The 17,140-nt window shown below is 32.4% G+C and overlaps 1 protein-coding gene across 4 annotated transcripts; it reads left to right on the plus strand.

The window, feature by feature from the left end:
- Positions 1 to 1,313: 1,313 nt before the first annotated feature.
- jdp (DnaJ domain-containing protein) lies at positions 1,314 to 15,077 on the plus strand. 4 transcript variants are annotated; one of them, XM_018446774.1, is made up of 6 exons: positions 1,314 to 1,450; positions 3,443 to 3,691; positions 5,843 to 5,944; positions 6,060 to 6,176; positions 6,737 to 6,932; positions 14,986 to 15,077. In XM_018446774.1, exons 2-6 carry the CDS (start codon positions 3,608 to 3,610, stop codon positions 15,060 to 15,062), a joined length of 576 nt encoding a protein of 191 aa, XP_018302276.1. In that variant the 5' UTR covers positions 1,314 to 1,450; positions 3,443 to 3,607; the 3' UTR covers positions 15,063 to 15,077. The 4 variants fall into 4 exon arrangements, with proteins under 4 accessions (XP_018302276.1, XP_018302275.1, XP_018302278.1 ...); XM_018446773.1 differs by lacking the exon at positions 1,314 to 1,450 and having other exon boundaries at positions 3,364 to 3,691; XM_018446776.1 differs by lacking the exons at positions 1,314 to 1,450; positions 14,986 to 15,077 and adding an exon at positions 13,283 to 13,415 and having other exon boundaries at positions 3,364 to 3,691.
- The last annotated feature ends 2,063 nt before the right edge of the window (positions 15,078 to 17,140 follow it).

Below are 17,140 nucleotides of genomic sequence, written 5' to 3' on the forward strand. Positions count from 1 at the left end.
CACGTGTTGCAGCATTTTCATCGGATCTAATCAAATTAATGATATTCATAAAGCCGGAAATTAATTCCGCAATTGCCGTGATCTTCTGCCAGCAAGAGTCAAACTTTATACCATCGATTTATAAGCTCGTGTTCGTCGAAAAAAATCCTTAAACTCTTCAAACAGAAAAAAAGAATTTTTTTTAATTGACACATATTTTTTTGTTGGCAATATTTGCTACTTTATTAAGAAATATTTTTATTCCGTCATGGAGAAATTGTAAATCGAGAAAAGTTCGTCACAAAAAATTTTTCCTGAATTTGACCGTTTTATCTTTGAGCAACTTTAGGTATATAACTATAGCTTCATGACATAGGCGCCTGACACGTGTCAACCAAATGGTTTCTTCAAACTATTGTGAATGCTGTCCACCTCTATTTTTCTTTTTCACATTATATTTATTGCGCATTTTCATGGTATGGCCTGCGTAGCTTGAGATATACATATGTATATCTTTTGTAACATTAATATATATATCATATATAATATTTTATATATAATATAATTTTAATATATTTTTTAACATAATGCAACTATCTCGCGAATAAATATTTATTGAATACAAGAAGATTTATTTGTAAATAAATATTGAAATAAACATTATATTATAAATTTATTTTCTATTTTTACGTATGTAAAATTGCTGAACTTTATTATTTATCGTTAACTGCAGAGAATGCGCCAGAGAATTTGAAAGAGTAGCATTAGTAGTTGTAAATGAAAGTGCAGGCGACTGTTTTCTCGTCTTCGTGCAGAAGCAAGAATGCATAATTGATCCATACATTCATTCACGTTTCGACGTGTCTCTCCCGTTTGCCTCTTCTTGCGATTCTTCAAAGAATTTGAATTTCCAATCAAGTTTCCGCGTCTCAACGACAAACATTCGTGCTTAGCGTGTCTCGCATATAAATCGAATTTCTTTGGGGTGACAAATATATAAATAGTAGAAAAATATATATATATAACAGTCTATCAGACAGCAATGACACATTTAATAGTCTTATATTTTTCTATGACAAGTTAAAGTCATACGATTCAATGCAGCGTCGGTGAGATATGTCTCCCTACTTCCACTGGCTCGATGACGCTCGATAAAATTCAATCTCAATGAACAATTGATTTTCCATTATAGAAATATCAGAGAATGAATAAGACGCACTACTTAATCTCGCTTCCACGGTCGGTAAAGTAGCAATATACATACAGAGATTCAAGGTTATTTAACCGCGAGTGAAAGCCGCGAGTCTCCAGAGTCTTGTGGCGGGACGCGGATCTCTAGAGTCTTGCGGAGCTCAATGTTCCATGGTGCTCCTTGCAACAACGTACGACCGTGTGTACTCCGAAGCGAAACGTGGTAACGTGCTGTCTTATTGCGGAGAATCTTCGATCAGCGGGACTGGTCTTCATGTCCGTAAGTGCTCCTCCACAGTCTCCACACGCGGCTTCTCGAAAGAAGAAGTGATTTTGTAGAACGTTATAGCCTCAAAAGCGACCTCAAGACTCTCAGCGATAACGGTGCTTACGTAAGAGCAAACAAATGTATGATCGTTATATTGTCGGCATCATTTATTGACAAGCATTGATAAACGCGTTTTATTTCGATTTGGCATTTAAAATGTACTCAAACAAATATGCGTGCATTAACGTAATTTCCTGGGACTCTCTCCGTCTTACTTTCTCTTTTCCTCTCGTTTTCTCATGAAAATGGAGGCAAAAAATTATTAATTAAATTTCTCATATCACACGTTTTTTTACTGCTATTTTAAATGGAAGTTCCTGGAAGTCCCTCTCTACCAATATTAATATCACAATGATCACTTTCACGAAGTGACAACGTAATATATTGCAGTTCATAATAAAACACTAAAAAATCTTTAGAGATAATTCATACAGGGTCATCGAAAAGTATCGGACCCCCCTAATATCTTCAGTTAGAATGCATTTTGGAGAAAATGTCTAATAGCAAAGTTGTATGGTTTCAAGCGAGGAGTAAGATGATGACCTTGACTTTGATCTTGACCATGTCCATTAAGGTCATTTCAAGGTCAACCTTATTTTTTTAAATGGAACCCCCTACATTTTATTGCATATTTTTATAGCTTATCTCGAGAGCTTTCCAAAACACTATAATAAAACATTTTTTCATTAAGTACTTTTTGAGTTATAAAGGTTTGAAGTTAACAATTTTTTGACACAAAATGTAAATCTTGTAAAAATATTATTTAGTTTTCAGTAATCATAACCTTAATACCTTTTGTGCGCGGAATAATGAGACCAATTAATTGGTTTAAAGAAAATACATTAATTAAAAAGTGTCGGATCCCCCTAATATTTTCAGTAAGTTACTTAACAAATTGTTAACTTCAAACCTTTATAACTCAAAAAGTACTTAATGAAAAAATGTTTTATTATAGTGTTTTGGAAAGCTCTCGAGATAAGCTATAAAAATATGCAATAAAATGTAAGGGGTTCCATTTAAAAAAATAAGGTTGACCTTGAAATGACCTTAAAGGACATGGTCAAGATCAAAGTCAAGGTCATCATCTTACTCCTCGCTTGAAACCATACAACTTTGCTATTGGACATTTTCTCCAAAATGCATTCTAACTGAAGATATTAGGGGGGTCCGATACTTTTCGATGACCCTGTATATTGGAAAATACTTTTGGAAATTTTAAAAACTTTTGACGAAAAATGACGCAATGGACAACTGCGATTGTATCGTCGTAAAGTTTATAATTACTTTTTGTAAATTTATGCATTTACTCGTTCTACGAAATGACCTTCGTTCTGCGGATGGCTAGGTGCGTGGCGCAAGAAAAGGCGCAGAATTAAATCGCACTCTTAACTCAATATTGAGAGGAAAATGAGTTTTGCTTTATATCCTTCGAGATTCTGGTTTAATTCGAAGAAACTGGTAGCAAGAAGCCTTATTTCAATGTACATTGAGCAAAAGATTCCACAATTTCTCGCGGTAATTTTATTGCTTTCCTAACATCATAATTTTGTATAATAATTGCGACTGGGAAACTCATGCTCGAAAATTTCGCTTAAAATTTAATTCGATATTTTCAGTTCAAATAACGAGATATAAATTTGAAGAATAATGAATTACATAAAAATTTTAAAGAGGATAAATACGATTTTAGTCTCATTTCGAGACAAGGCAACGGGACGCAAGGGTGAATAGCAAGCCGCAACTGCGCAATGGTGCGAATTGCGCGTTTTGTAACGAGGGTGCCGGCTCGGGATGGCGAGTACGCAGTCGCGCGGGATTCCCCGGGAATCGGGTCTTTCCGGGTCTGCGACACGGTTTTCCCTTGACTCGGTTCACTTTGGCGTCCGAGGTAGTCGACGACGCGACGGCGACGTTCACGGATTAACTTGCTCGCTCTCGCAACAGGTGACGGAATCTCGACTGATTGGGTTTAAAAAGCGACGAGAGATCTTCAACGAGAAGTCCGGGTAGCGGCTGCGACCTTTTTCCGCGTGCAAACGCCCTCGTGGAATTACTCTCTAAGGAAGTAGGGTGGTAAGAGCGTCAGGGGATTTCGGAAAGAGTCGCGAAATGAGTGTCGAGGACGCCATCAATTACTCGCCCAGTGAGGAGGAGGACTATTACGCTCTGTTATCTTGCGACGAGTCTTCCACGGTGAGACCCAGTTGAAAGGAATTTTTATTGCGCCTTATGAAATCTGTGTCTTTGTTATGGACTGATCGTTACTAGTGCAGCATTTGAATTCTATGCCATGTTGACCGATACATATTCATAAATAAAAAAAGTAAATCTTGAAAAACTAAGAGTTACTCACTATGAAAGCGAAATTACATTTCTAAAAATTAAAGCTCTTTTTTTTCTATCTTTCTGTTATTATTTATATTTATTTCTATCTTTCTGTTATGGAACTATTGGACCTGTTAGATTAGATCAATCATAAATTAAATCAGCGTATTTTCTGAAGCGACTTGTTGTCTTGTGAGAAATGTTTGCTTTCGAATTATTCAGGCCACGTCGCGTGGGTTTTGGATAATTAAGTCAAGTTAATTATTTTCTGTTTCCTTCCTTACGTTTAACAAGAAATTTTCTTTAAATTAATTAGTGACCGTCAATATTAGTGCATTCAGGCTATTATATGTTGCTATTTGAACTATTATTTTAGGTGAATTATGTCTGCCTTTCAGAGAACTGAAGATAATTTTCATTTTTTAATTCATTATGAAATGAACGCAGTTATTATTTCCGTCTATTAAATCATTTGTAATGTAGGCGTCACCTAATGAAGTTTTCATGTTTGAAATATTCGTGTTAAGAAACGAGTCCATCATGAAAATTGTATTAATTAAGTTAAAAAGATATCATCTTTTAAAGTTAATGAAATAAAATATGAAGTAAAAAAGGATGTAAAGACCTTAGAAACATACTGTTCAATCATTTATCTATAATTATTATCTATTTAATCACTTATCTAATCATTATCTTAATTAATTCAAATGATTAGAAAAGTCAATTAATAATTAATTTTAATTTAATTATTGAACTAATAATTAATTTTAATTAAAATTTGATTCTTGAACTCTGCGTTGTGCAACAGTTTCTCAGTTTGCTTATTTATTAATAGGAATTTAATTTTGAATTATAACTGTTATATTTTATTTATCTATTATATTACAAATTCTATTATAGCTTAATTCATGAAAGTTTAAAATTTGGTCATTAAAGTATAAAATTCGTAAACACACAATATAATCTGATAATTTTATTTATTATAACGCATTTATACTGAGACATTTAACGATACGTATATAAAATTAATTTTCTACATCTGTACTGTAATGATTAAATTAAATGTCGAGTTGCTTCTGTAATAATTAGATCCCAGAAGGAAATTGCAATTTAAACTCGCCATTAATTGAATTCTCGATCAACACAATTATGTGTAGTTGCATCTGCTCCTAGTTTACGGTATGTTGCAGTTGTGCACAACAATATTCGTGCTGAAATCAAATCAATCTTGTGTCATATCGAGTGCGAAATTATCTTGATAGATTTAAACGCTTTCGTTATTTCATACGCCGTTTTATCCAACAAAAAAATTTTGGTGATGCACAAAAAAATCATATTTGTTACGATATTAGGTACCACGGTACGATATAATGTAATTCGATCGTATTTAAAACAGATTATAAATTTTTACATCTACTTACAATATTTATTTGATTGTGCATTTTATAGCAATAGTAGTAGATATTAAAAGATTTAATAGAGATATACGATGGAAAGGTTGCTTGCCTTTCAACTCTCCAGTTTACATTTTATTATCTTGATCGAAAATTTTCGATAAGAATTTCGTTCTCAATCGATATATCACGTAAGCGTGTTCATGACACTTTATTTTCATCAACGAGACACTACGAATGTGACATTACTACATACAATTGAGATATCCAGACAATTTATGTGTTTACAAATCACAATTCAATATCATCATATATTACAACGAAAATATTTAAATTAAAAATGTCGAAATTTTCTTCTGTAAAAGCTTTATATTTGTATAATTAAAGTTCAAAGTTTATTCTGTAAAATCTCATTATAAGAATCAAATAATTATATACTCTTTAATAAATTTGATACGTTTTGTATCCTTTTCATTTAATGCGTATTAAATATATGCGTATTAAATACGCGATAAAAAAAAAAGACCGACACAGGAAAATATATAATCTCGAAGTAAAAATAAATTAATTTTCATTTTTGCAATCGGATAAATGTAGATAGTTTTTATTCGATTTAAAAAATTAGGTCGAGCAGATTACAGCGGAATACAAGGTATTAGCTCTTCAGTATCATCCGGACAAGAACGATGGTGACAAGGAGGCCGAAAAGAAATTTCAACAACTAAAGGTACGCCTCTTACACAGGAAAAAGTTAATTAATTTTAATCGGTTTGTAGTATAATCGATTTCTTTAAGCGCATAAGCAAAGAGAGAACTTTGACATTTTTCATTTTATATCGTAGTATGCGAAAGAGGTTCTATGCGATCCCGAAAAGAGAAGCAATTATGATAAATGGCGGAATAGTGGTATCAAAATCAGTTACAAACAATGGGTCGGCATGAAGGAGCATGTGCAGCAGGTGAGGGGCAATAATTAATGCACCTATTGTTTATTTTGGACGGTAAATTGCAGTTCGTTACAATATAATTTGTTTGTTTTTAATATACGTTGAAAAAAATTAATTTTTTTTATCAGTCAGTCTTTAATGGAGCGAGTCTTTGTGAAACGTGTCAATTCTTTTTTGCAAATTTATAATTTTAAATTTGCAAAACAGCTGTTATAAAATTCTCATTCAAGATGTAGAAAAGTCATAAATTATAGATATTAAATAGCCATTTATATTAAGAAAGTACATTAAAAAGAGAATTTTTGGATATATTTTAATAATTTTTATATCGAAAGTATAGTAATTTATATCTCGACTGTTTTGTATATAATAGAAGAAGTGATTTTATATGAATCTCCAGTCTTTTTCTAAACTTTCTTCTTCGAATTGTAGATTGTTTTATCAATTTTGACTACTTTCTCTCTCACTGAAAATGGAGGAGCGATCTGTAACAGCAATAAAGGACCAAAGGCCTTTAATTTCACGTTCTATGCTACTGCCTTGAAGTTAACCGGATCTTCTTCTATTTGTAGACTATGCATTGGAGCACACCGAAAACAAAGGACAGAATGCTGCCGGATACGACCGAAGAGGCAGGTGGTTCACCAGCTCACGTCAAAGGTCACCCTACAAATGCGCACAGGAGGGCTTCAGAGGGTGGTGCCATGAATCTCTACTACCGTTCGGGCCATGGTGTCCCGTTCTATCAGGAGTCCAACGAGGTTGTCAGTAAGTTTCGCAATTACGAGATTTAAAAAGTCTCCAACGTAATTCTCAGTACCGATTCCATTATACCGGATGCCCTTATGACAACAGGAACATGTTGCATTAGACAAATATCTACCTGTATATGAGTGTACGAGGCGTTAGTCGGATCGTGTTGGCGTGTACATACATCCACATTCCTCATAAAATGGCGAGTTGAGAGAAACGCATGAGTTTCATCGCTCGTCATCGAACAATTCGTCACGTTTCTTTCTACCCCGTTTACATGCGATCTTGCAATCAAGAGACTTTTATTGTTGTTACGTCACTCTTATTAAGCTGCGGACGTGATGGTCTATCATTGATATAAAGTCGACAAAATGATCGAAGATATTTTTTCGAGAAGACTTCGCGGAAGCAATAAATCTTTCTATTGTACAATTTTCTATTTTGGGTCATACGCTTCGTGAATTGTTTTTTCGTCGTTCAAGGATGCATGCCAACTCGATGCAACAAACCACCTTGGTACACGTGTATGTACGTGCTCGCGATTGTGCGTACGTATGTATCGCCTTCAGATTTATATTTTGTTATACTAAGCACGACGAGAGGAAAGGATCGAGGAATGCGAGTGAAGGACGTTTGGTATCATTTAAATTCCCTTTCTGAAATCTCCCGTTTAAACGTCCGACTAAATATTATAAATCGAGCTTCTCTCGATCGCGCATTCTATGTGTGTCTCTTGATCTTACGAGATGTTTAGCGACAAGAGTTAAACGATGTAGTGTCAAGGGCAGTATATAGTTTTATCTGTGATCCCGCGAATGAATTTTCCGCTAGTGGTTAATTGGTCGTTTCAATCGTAAACACACTGGAAGGAAATACTTAAGCGTCTATTAAAGAAAAACGCTATTTGTGAATCTATCATTCACAATAACGGAATTTCATTGTTACGATTATCAACGTAATTTAAATATTAATTAATATATAATTGGTTTCCATCGGATAGTCGTTGCTTTCGATGTAACTTACGCGCGTCTTTATTGGCTAAAAATACCGACTTTAAACGTCACATATTCAAAATGTTACAAGATTGGGACGGTGAAATTGTAAAGTGATTGAAATCCCGGACCACAAACATTGCAAACGTCGAATTTATTAAATATGATGTTTTAATGGAAAGACGTAACTAAATATATAGCTCTATCAAAATGTAAGATAAAAATACATAACATATAAAAGTAGAATAGTTTATATTAAACTGTTATATCTAAACTGTTATCTAAAATGAAATGTCTATATATTAGTATATATTTTGTAAGTGTTGCTATCGATTCTGTGAAACTGTCCTAGATATTGACGTTTCCAACGTTTCTCTCCAAAGATTTATTCGAGCGCTACGGTATTAATTCAGGGATTTATCTAATTCCACGAAACATTAGATTAACGTTTCGTAGAATAAGCGTAAGTATTTCTTTCCATAATGGAACAGATCGACGATGGCGCACTTGTACCTGTGTCCAATGTCAAACGCAAGATACATCATTCTCATCTGACCAATTGCGACGGCTCTTCTTCATTCCGTTAAATGACGATACGCGCGTGCGAATTAGCCGCGTTTTACCTCTTTAAAATCGAGAGTTGAAACTGATGTGGTTTTGGCGATTCATTTTTCGGCATAATGATGATACAAAAATAAAAGAAAGTTATTTTTGTGCGTTCACAATGTCGAAACGTGAACTTGCCTGAAATTATTTCGGTTTGAACTTCTGAGAAAAACGATAACATTCTCAGTGGATGTTCACGAAAATTCCACATAGTATTTTTACATTCCGACGCATTTGCGTCTTTACGTTCGATGCGGCAGTCGAGACAATTCGTCGGTGAGTTGCGTTTGACATATAATTGAGAATGCCTATTTATAATAGATAATGAATATAATAACTTAATGGCAGTTAATCCTGGATGTGTCGATGTGTATAATCTTAGAATAATGCGAAACGTTTTCTCAAGGAAGCTTATCCCTCATTTAAATTAATGACCGAGTTAATAATGCCTTTCAGTTTCGCTTTAGGTATTTCCTAGTCGAGCGCGTTGTATTTAGATATCCACGCATTATAAATTCGAGCTACTACGTTTAACAGTTCGACATTATTAAATTTTTGACACGCGTAAAAGATGAAATAAAGTAAAAGAAATAAGTAACCGATGAAAATACAGTTCAGTGAGAATGTTCAGATATAATGTGTTCGATCTGGAAATGTTTGAATGAATGGAACTGCAAGACGTTAATGACGTTAATGTACATCTTGCCTGACTCGATCAATTTTCCACCTCACAAAAATGTGAGTTTTCGCATCCTTCGTCAAAGTCCAAAACATATCGTCCATTTCGTCTTGCCAAAGTCGTTGAATAAATCGAGGACTAATCTTGCATCACACAAGCGCAGTAGAAATGGTTAACAAACTACTAGTAAATGTCAGTGTAGGAAGACAAAATCAATATCAGCAACGAATCCAATGACATTTTTCTACTTTAGGCTACCAGGTTAATTTTTTTTTAGGTATAAATTCTTCCGATGGAAAGGATATCGCTTCGGTGATATAATTACGTTACTTTTTTCTATAAATCCTTTCTGAGCGAGTACACAGTGATGTCTGAATGATAAAATTAAATTATCGAAAAAACATTATTCGTATCTCTTCCTCAAAGATTTCAATCTTCCTAATTTAATCCTAAATGTTAGATCCGTGAAAGGATTTCGTTGTTGACTGCAACTAATTCTTAATGTTACAAATACGCAGAGCCAGAGTAAGGAAATAGGTCAAGTCATTACTTGTTTACCTTGTCGAGTATTGAATTTCTATTCTGATCAAACGTTTCCGAAAAGGATATATTTTTAGAACCGAAAAATAGAAAATGGAATACAAAAGCGAAAAAATAAATAATGAAAAAGATCTAAACTTTGAGGGGGGGAAGAGGGAGGGAGAAAAAGGGAGAGGGGGGGAGAGAGAGAGAGAGAGAGAGAATATAACAGGAACAGATAAGGAAAATATGAAATTGCAACTTACATGTCACATATGGATATTTTTTGAAATGTGGACTCGAAAACCTTCTGCTTTCTTTTGCTATCGCTTCCATTCTCTTTTTACTTTTCTTAGATCCTTTGTTGAGAGACCTAAGAAAATATCTTGCTGCTCGACTTGTTTCCCTATCGGCTCTGTGCAAGTCTGACGTTAGTGCGCGGTCAATCGAATTAGTCGAACATATATAAGTGTCTGCTCGCGCTTCATAGGATTTGCCACGTGATCGATCCTTCTCTACATATCTCTTACGAGACGACGGATGCACAGTTAGATTTAATGACATATCTGCGACAAGTGGATCACGTTTGATTACGCTACAAACCGACACTGTTGAATCTATCGTATATCTGAATTTATCTATTTGGAATAATGAAAGAGTAAAAAAAGATTCTGTATTACAGTTTTGATCCATTTTTTAAATACTGCACTTGTATGCTATTTATACAAAATATATAAATTGAAATATTCTATTGGTAATTTGCCATAATGGCTGACGTAACAAAAATATCTAAAATGGATTTTTAATATCTCTAATCTTTCATAATTTTTGGATGGTATTTGTCAGGAGATTCTTTCGTGAAGTTGAGATTGAAGCTTTATTCGAACAAAAGAATAAAAATTGGACAAAAGTTGGATGAGCAAGTCATAAAAAGTTTTAATCTCGTCGCGAAAGCGGCGACCAAGTTTAGATTAGGTAAAACGGCATCGGGCGACGGTATCGGGTGTTCATAAAATTCCTCCAGTCTAGTTCGACTTCTTTAAGAAAAGAATATAGCAACTAGATTGATAAGATGTAAAGATAAATAAGGAATTTTAAAAAAGTAGAAATCAAATATTTTACTTCTGATAATATCTTCATGCTCATGTTAGAAAAAAGTAGAAAATATTATTATTTGTTGGAAAATATTAGCGTAATTTTGCACATACGTGTGCATAGAAGAAAATAATAAATAAACCTAAAAACTTGATTCGGTTATTATTTTCTCAAATTAAGCGAACAAGATTAATTGTGAACATGTTAGAACTAAATTAAAATAACATTGATCAAAATGAACAAAGAAGTCGTTTTAATTTTAGCAATCTTTTAACAATATTATTTTATGAGGGAGAAGTTGGACGACAAGAAGATTGCAGAAGCTTTCATGTACTCTTAAAAAGTTTTTCATTTTCTAATAAAGACAAGAATGAGGTCGACCATGTCTATAGCCGATCTATAATGCCCGCTGCTGTTGAAAGTCTATTGGACCACCCTGTATCTATACCTATATTTTTCTAGCCGGGCCCGTGGATTTTGGCCCGTGGGATGTTGTTTATATGACTATATCATACTTTTTGTCGTTTACGGTTGACCTGTCGCAAGCGCCTGAGAGAAAGGTCGAAGTCTGTTCAAACGCCTATCAGTATGATGCTCACGATCGAAGAATCCGATATGTTCCTTTTACGTTACTACACGCGCATTTACGATACCGTCATTGGATAAGACGGAACTTGCGCGTTCCTTTAAGAGTAAAATAAAAGGAAAAGCTTATTTTTCTTCACAGAATTCTATGATCAATCGAAGACCTGAATCTAATCATTTTCTTCAAGATATGAATTTTAAATCATTTTCCAATTTCAATACAGATAATTAATTACAATTGTGTAAATTTTTATCTAGACATATAACAGAATATTTTACATCAATTAAAAAAAATCAAACTTTTCCGCTCAATATTATATAAAATAGACTGAGTGAATAGTGAAAGAAACATCTGTATTCTAAATTCTTACGTGCTATATGTATATAATAATTTATTATAAACGATTTTTTAAAGAACTTAAACAAGATTTAGGAATTAACATGATTTAAAATTAAAAATTTTCGGTTGAATTAAACAGAAATTATATTGGACGCTTTTTAAGCTTTCGATATTTTTCTAACAAAGTTTTAAATTAAAATCCAAAGCATATTGTACATTATGTTGTTGAAAAACTTGTTTGCTTTCACATTTGTAAATGGCAGATTGTTAGTGCCGTTTATTAGTAGCCTTTTCGAAACTGATTATGCAACGTTAATTATGTTATCTAACATTTGCGTAAAGAAATCGATAACCGTCTTCTACTCCAATGTCTACGACTATAATAATTATAGACGCCAAATGCTTTGAACAATTAATTATAAAAGCAGAAGATATAAATTGTAATTGTATTTATATAATATTGGCGAAAACTTTCTTTTTATGTGTCGATGAATTGATGAAAGCAAACTGATAAAACACAAAGATATTTAATTGCGATTACCATATATAAATCTTTAAGATTGTTACTTTCACTGATTAAAAATTAACGATGAAAGATTATACTTGTAATATAATTTTATTTACATATCAATTGACTAATTGCCTAGTAATTACGTAATCGATACTGTAATTATACATATGCAGCAGGTATAAAAAAAAATTGGAGTACAAATTGTTAAATGATAAAAGAAGTCCGAGTTTGTTAAAAATGACAATTATTTAAAGAAGTATGATTATTACTGTTAAAATATACACGAAATAGCTTAGTCAATCGTGTATCTTGAGCAACTTACTAATTGGTAAACAGAATTTTCGATCATTTTCACCAGTCGTGCAAGTTTTTTGCGTGCATGACGGTATGGATGAAATTATAGATTGTATGTAAATGTCTATATGCAGTTAAATGCGTAACCAAATACCTACATATGTTGTATATTCGTCTCGCGCTGGTCGATGCGGCGATGTATTACTCGTACCAATACAAAATTCAATAAATATGTTTAATTATGAAATACTGTTCGCACTTTAATAATTTTTAATGTTTTATGATAACGACTCGCGATAACAGATAACATTCTGCTAATCATGGCATGTCATAAATTAATATTCACACGACAAGTAATTATTAAACAATTATTTAGATAAATGTAAATTACTTTTAAAGTTAATACGTATATAGTATGTATTTCGACTCCTCTTCGTAGAAAATAAAATAGATGTGTAGAGGTTGACAATACTTTTTCACAATCATTTCATAATTTATATTTTTTATAGGTTAAATATTTTTGAAACAAATTTTGTACTTTTATTATTTATATTTTTATTAATTTTAATTACATTTTTTACTGGTCTTTTCACAGCCTAAATATGAAAACATGTCGCTCTATGTAATACAGGTTTGTAGTTCTCTTTGAATTTGAAGCAATTTATTGATCTCCTTTTATAACGTGATTTGTTAGGAAAATTAGCCGTTTGCAGGTTAATCGGATGATGTTACTATATGTTACAGCAATAGGCCGTTAATTGTCAAGCTGCAGATAACAAAGTGATTATTACTTTATCCTCTGTTATTCCGCTGCACGTTTCCTAAGTAGAATGAAAGGTAATGTCTCAATATGTATGTACACTTATTTTCGACTATCAAAGCAAAAATTAATATTTAGAAATACAGTTAATTGATTTCTGTGTAACTAACAAAATCTTCTTTTAACTATATATTATATATAGCTGATTTAAAGGTTATTTAATGGAAGATATCTGTAATATAGATAAAATTTAAATAAAATATTAAGTTAGTTAGATAATATGAAATGACGTTTTAGAGAAATTTAGATCTCGTTTTTCTTTTTGTTCTTTTTCTTATTCATTTAAACTAGAAATTTTGTATGTAAAAACTTAGGAACTAAACTTGCAGATCGTTATTGATTTGAATAATTCGCGTTTTTCTTTCAGTTTGTTCCCGGTTTTTGTTTCTATCGGCTGTGTTCGTTTTTGCATATACTGTTTTCGTAAGTTGTATGAGATAAACTTTGTATTTTTCATATAAAATACGCGAAGCCCAGCTCGTCGCGCCGGATGATTGGGAACTGGAGCGAAACATTTGCTTCTCGCTTCGAAGGCTTCTCCGTAATTTCAATCGTTTATCTGACAGCTGCTTTTAGTTTGATTTTTGTTTATACATATATCATGTAAACTATATCTAAAAAGCGTGATGGATGATATTTTATTACTATGTGTGTCAATTTTAAATTAAGTTTTCCTCTTTTAATCTCCTTTTCTTTAATCATGTGTAGGAAATTTAAACAATATCTGTAAAAATTTAACTAAATAATTGATGAACATTAACTGAATAGATAGAGGTAAAATTTCTTCGCATTATACTTCAAACTATTGAATAAAAAAACCATTCGTTTAGTGCGAGTGAATGCGTGATATGAGCGAACTATTAATTGTTTGATATATATTCGATATGTTTGTCTCTCTTTTATATGTGAATAAAGTTTGAACATTCAAAACCATCCGGAGATATCTTTTACTAGCCGTCCACCAGGACCCTTTAGGACCGTATTTCGTTGTGTACCAGTTCCCGTATAAATCTATTCTTTCATTCGCGTCGAGGGACGCGTATAAATACCACTCCACCCGTCCACGTAACTCCATAGAACGCACATCCCTCCACTGAACTGCAAACAGCCCTTTGAATGCCATTATCCTGCCTACGTTGTTACTACTTAACGTCCACAAGTGTGGCTGCGTTAGATAACGAGAGAACTGGCCGTTGTTTCCGATCGGTTTTGCCCGACAACGGCTGTCTGTCGGGACGCCGAGTGTGTGTGTCAATTTAAACTTTGACCTACCAGCACCATTCCGCGCCGTTTACCATAGACCCACCTACGCCTCTCTCTCTGTAACCATCGTCCACTGTCGCCAAATTATTTTTTGCTCGAATAGAATTTAATCTCTTTTGTACATCTTTCGAATGCAATTGTCTCAGCGCAAAAGAAGAAGAAGAGATATGATTATACGAAATAAACGATCATTTTTTAAAATATTTTTTAAAGAAATTTTTTAAAAATAATAAATAGATAAAGCGAATAGATTATATATTAAATAAATTGTATTTGAGCCGGATGTACTGTTTATTTAAGTAATAGTTTATATTTGTTTGATTAAATAATACTGCTATAGTTTTTTTTCTCGTTTCGAGAACAGTTGCCTCTACGAGATACCGTGATGAGCTTTGCTACGTTAATCTGTATCGACACAGCGGAAGAGAAATACGCAACTAGGAAGGAGGGCAAATCGATATCGTCGCTCTCCCGTGAGTCTCTGTGGAGAGATTCACATGAAGAGGAGTAAGCGTTATATATATATATATACAGGGTGTTTCCAAATTAAATGGCAAAACTTCGGGAGCGTGTAGAGGAGTAAAAAACTAAGAAAAAAAGTCCTATAGACATATGCTCGTTTTTGCTCCGTTAGACGTTAACGCATCTCAATAATGCTGCAGAAAAAATATCTTCTTTTTAATTATCATTATCTTCATTATTATCTTCGTTATTATTATCGTTATTATTCTCACTAGCTTCTTTTTTCCTTTCCTTTTTTGAATACATATTCTTTAAAAAAAATATAATGTTTTTTCTATTATTCGTCCTTTCAGCGTTTTTCTTGTATTTGAAAAATTTCAGAAATACATTTGCAAAAATTTGAGATTCTAAAACGGTGTATTTGCTTGTGTGAAACGTCACCTAGGTTGGTTTCTGTTTTGTAGAATCTCGCAGCACTGTTGATAAAATCATCAATAAGAGTTGAGAAAGTAACTCAATAAGATATTACCGACAATTTTATGAAAATTCTTGTGATTGTTAAAAATTCAGTTATTATTTAGGTATAGTTGAAAATTTTATATCGATAGTTGATATAATATAAAATCTTTAATAAATTATATCCGAGACTTCTGGATTGGTATTTATAATAATCTCATCGTCGATGAGCAACGACTCTTCCCGTACTGTGACGTCCTCTTGATAAACTGCGTCAAGTAAGAAGCTATAAGCCAAACGCGCATGAATGATAATAACTAAAAAATATAATTGCGTAAAAGTATATAACATATCGTTAAAAAATATGTATAAATGGTTACAAAATATTAAAATTAATTGTAAAATTATTTAAACATTGAATTATTGATAATATGGCGATTTCAAACTATCATCAAGTTCGTTTGACATTTCGACAAGCATTTCAGATCTTTGAAGGATCGATACGAGCACCGACGGATGATATATAGACCTCTAGTTTTACGAGAGTTGTACATCTTTGAAAAACTTTGCAACAAACATAGTAAGCCGAAACAAGCATATAAATTTTCAAGTGTTAAAAAAATTTCAAATTAATTTTTACAAATTAAAAAATTTTTATTTTATCCAAAGTCAAAATAACGTTCGAAATTCAATAATTTTGATAGCTTCACTTACAAAATATGTACAATCTTAAAGATATCCGAAATGTATATATATTTTTAAGAATTTTTGCATAGTTTAAATTTTAACTAAAAGATAAAAAATTGTGAGATATCCAAAATAATTACTTATCCGCTTATTTCAATAATTATAGATGAATGAAATATATATAAAATATCTTTATAGTATAATTAGAATACAAGCAGATTTAATATAAGCAATATAAAAGTTCTTTTTACTTTAAAATTATTATTAGAAATACATATATTTGATAATTTTAATGTATGTTTTGATGATTTAAATTTTAAATTGTGTAATTCGACGCTAAGAAATTTTTTAATGCTAGATCAATTTACAAGATTTTGCTTTTTGAACATTTACATCGAGACATAAGACTTTGTCTTTTTACTGGTCTATTACTCTTTTATATTTTTGTATAAAGAAAATTTAGAATTATTTCGAACACTACTGTACCAACTGAAAAACGTTTTAATTTTAAATGAGGCAAGTGTCCATATTTATATAATATTGAACGATAATTGAACGATAAAAGTATACAAAAAGAAGAAGACTTCAGACGGTCCAAATATTTTCTAAACGTTTATAAATATCTTTCAATGTGTGAAACAAATAGCTTTCTATAAATATCGTCGTTTGGACACAAATAACAGTTTTGAGAGAAAACGCAAAAGGAAAACAAAAATATTTCTAATATATTTCAAATGTATCGTGAATTGAACAAAACTTCGAAAACTTGGTTGTAATTGGAAGAATTGAATGCATCATTGAATTCCGCATCCGAGTTTCTTTAGTTGAGGACGTTTCCAACAGGTGGATCACTAAGCTACAACGCGACCCTGCGTCCCGAGAGGCTTCAGTTCAGTAGCGTTCTATGTCGCGGC

Source organism: Mycetomoellerius zeteki, unplaced genomic scaffold (genome assembly GCF_001594055.1).
Source record: "Mycetomoellerius zeteki isolate Tzet28-1 unplaced genomic scaffold, Tzet1.0 scaffold188, whole genome shotgun sequence".
NCBI classification, from domain to species: Eukaryota; Metazoa; Arthropoda; class Insecta; order Hymenoptera; family Formicidae; genus Mycetomoellerius; species Mycetomoellerius zeteki.

Excerpts from the sequence above, each read along its gene's own strand:
- jdp (XM_018446774.1), top strand. The coding sequence starts at position 3,608 with ATGAGTGTCGAGGACGCCATCAATTACTCGCCCAGTGAGGAGGAGGAC. Across the intron at positions 5,945-6,059 it reads AGAAATTTCAACAACTAAAG|TATGCGAAAGAGGTTCTATG; the intron begins GTACGCCTCTTA and ends TTTATATCGTAG. Across the intron at positions 6,177-6,736 it reads TGAAGGAGCATGTGCAGCAG|ACTATGCATTGGAGCACACC; the intron begins GTGAGGGGCAAT and ends TTCTATTTGTAG.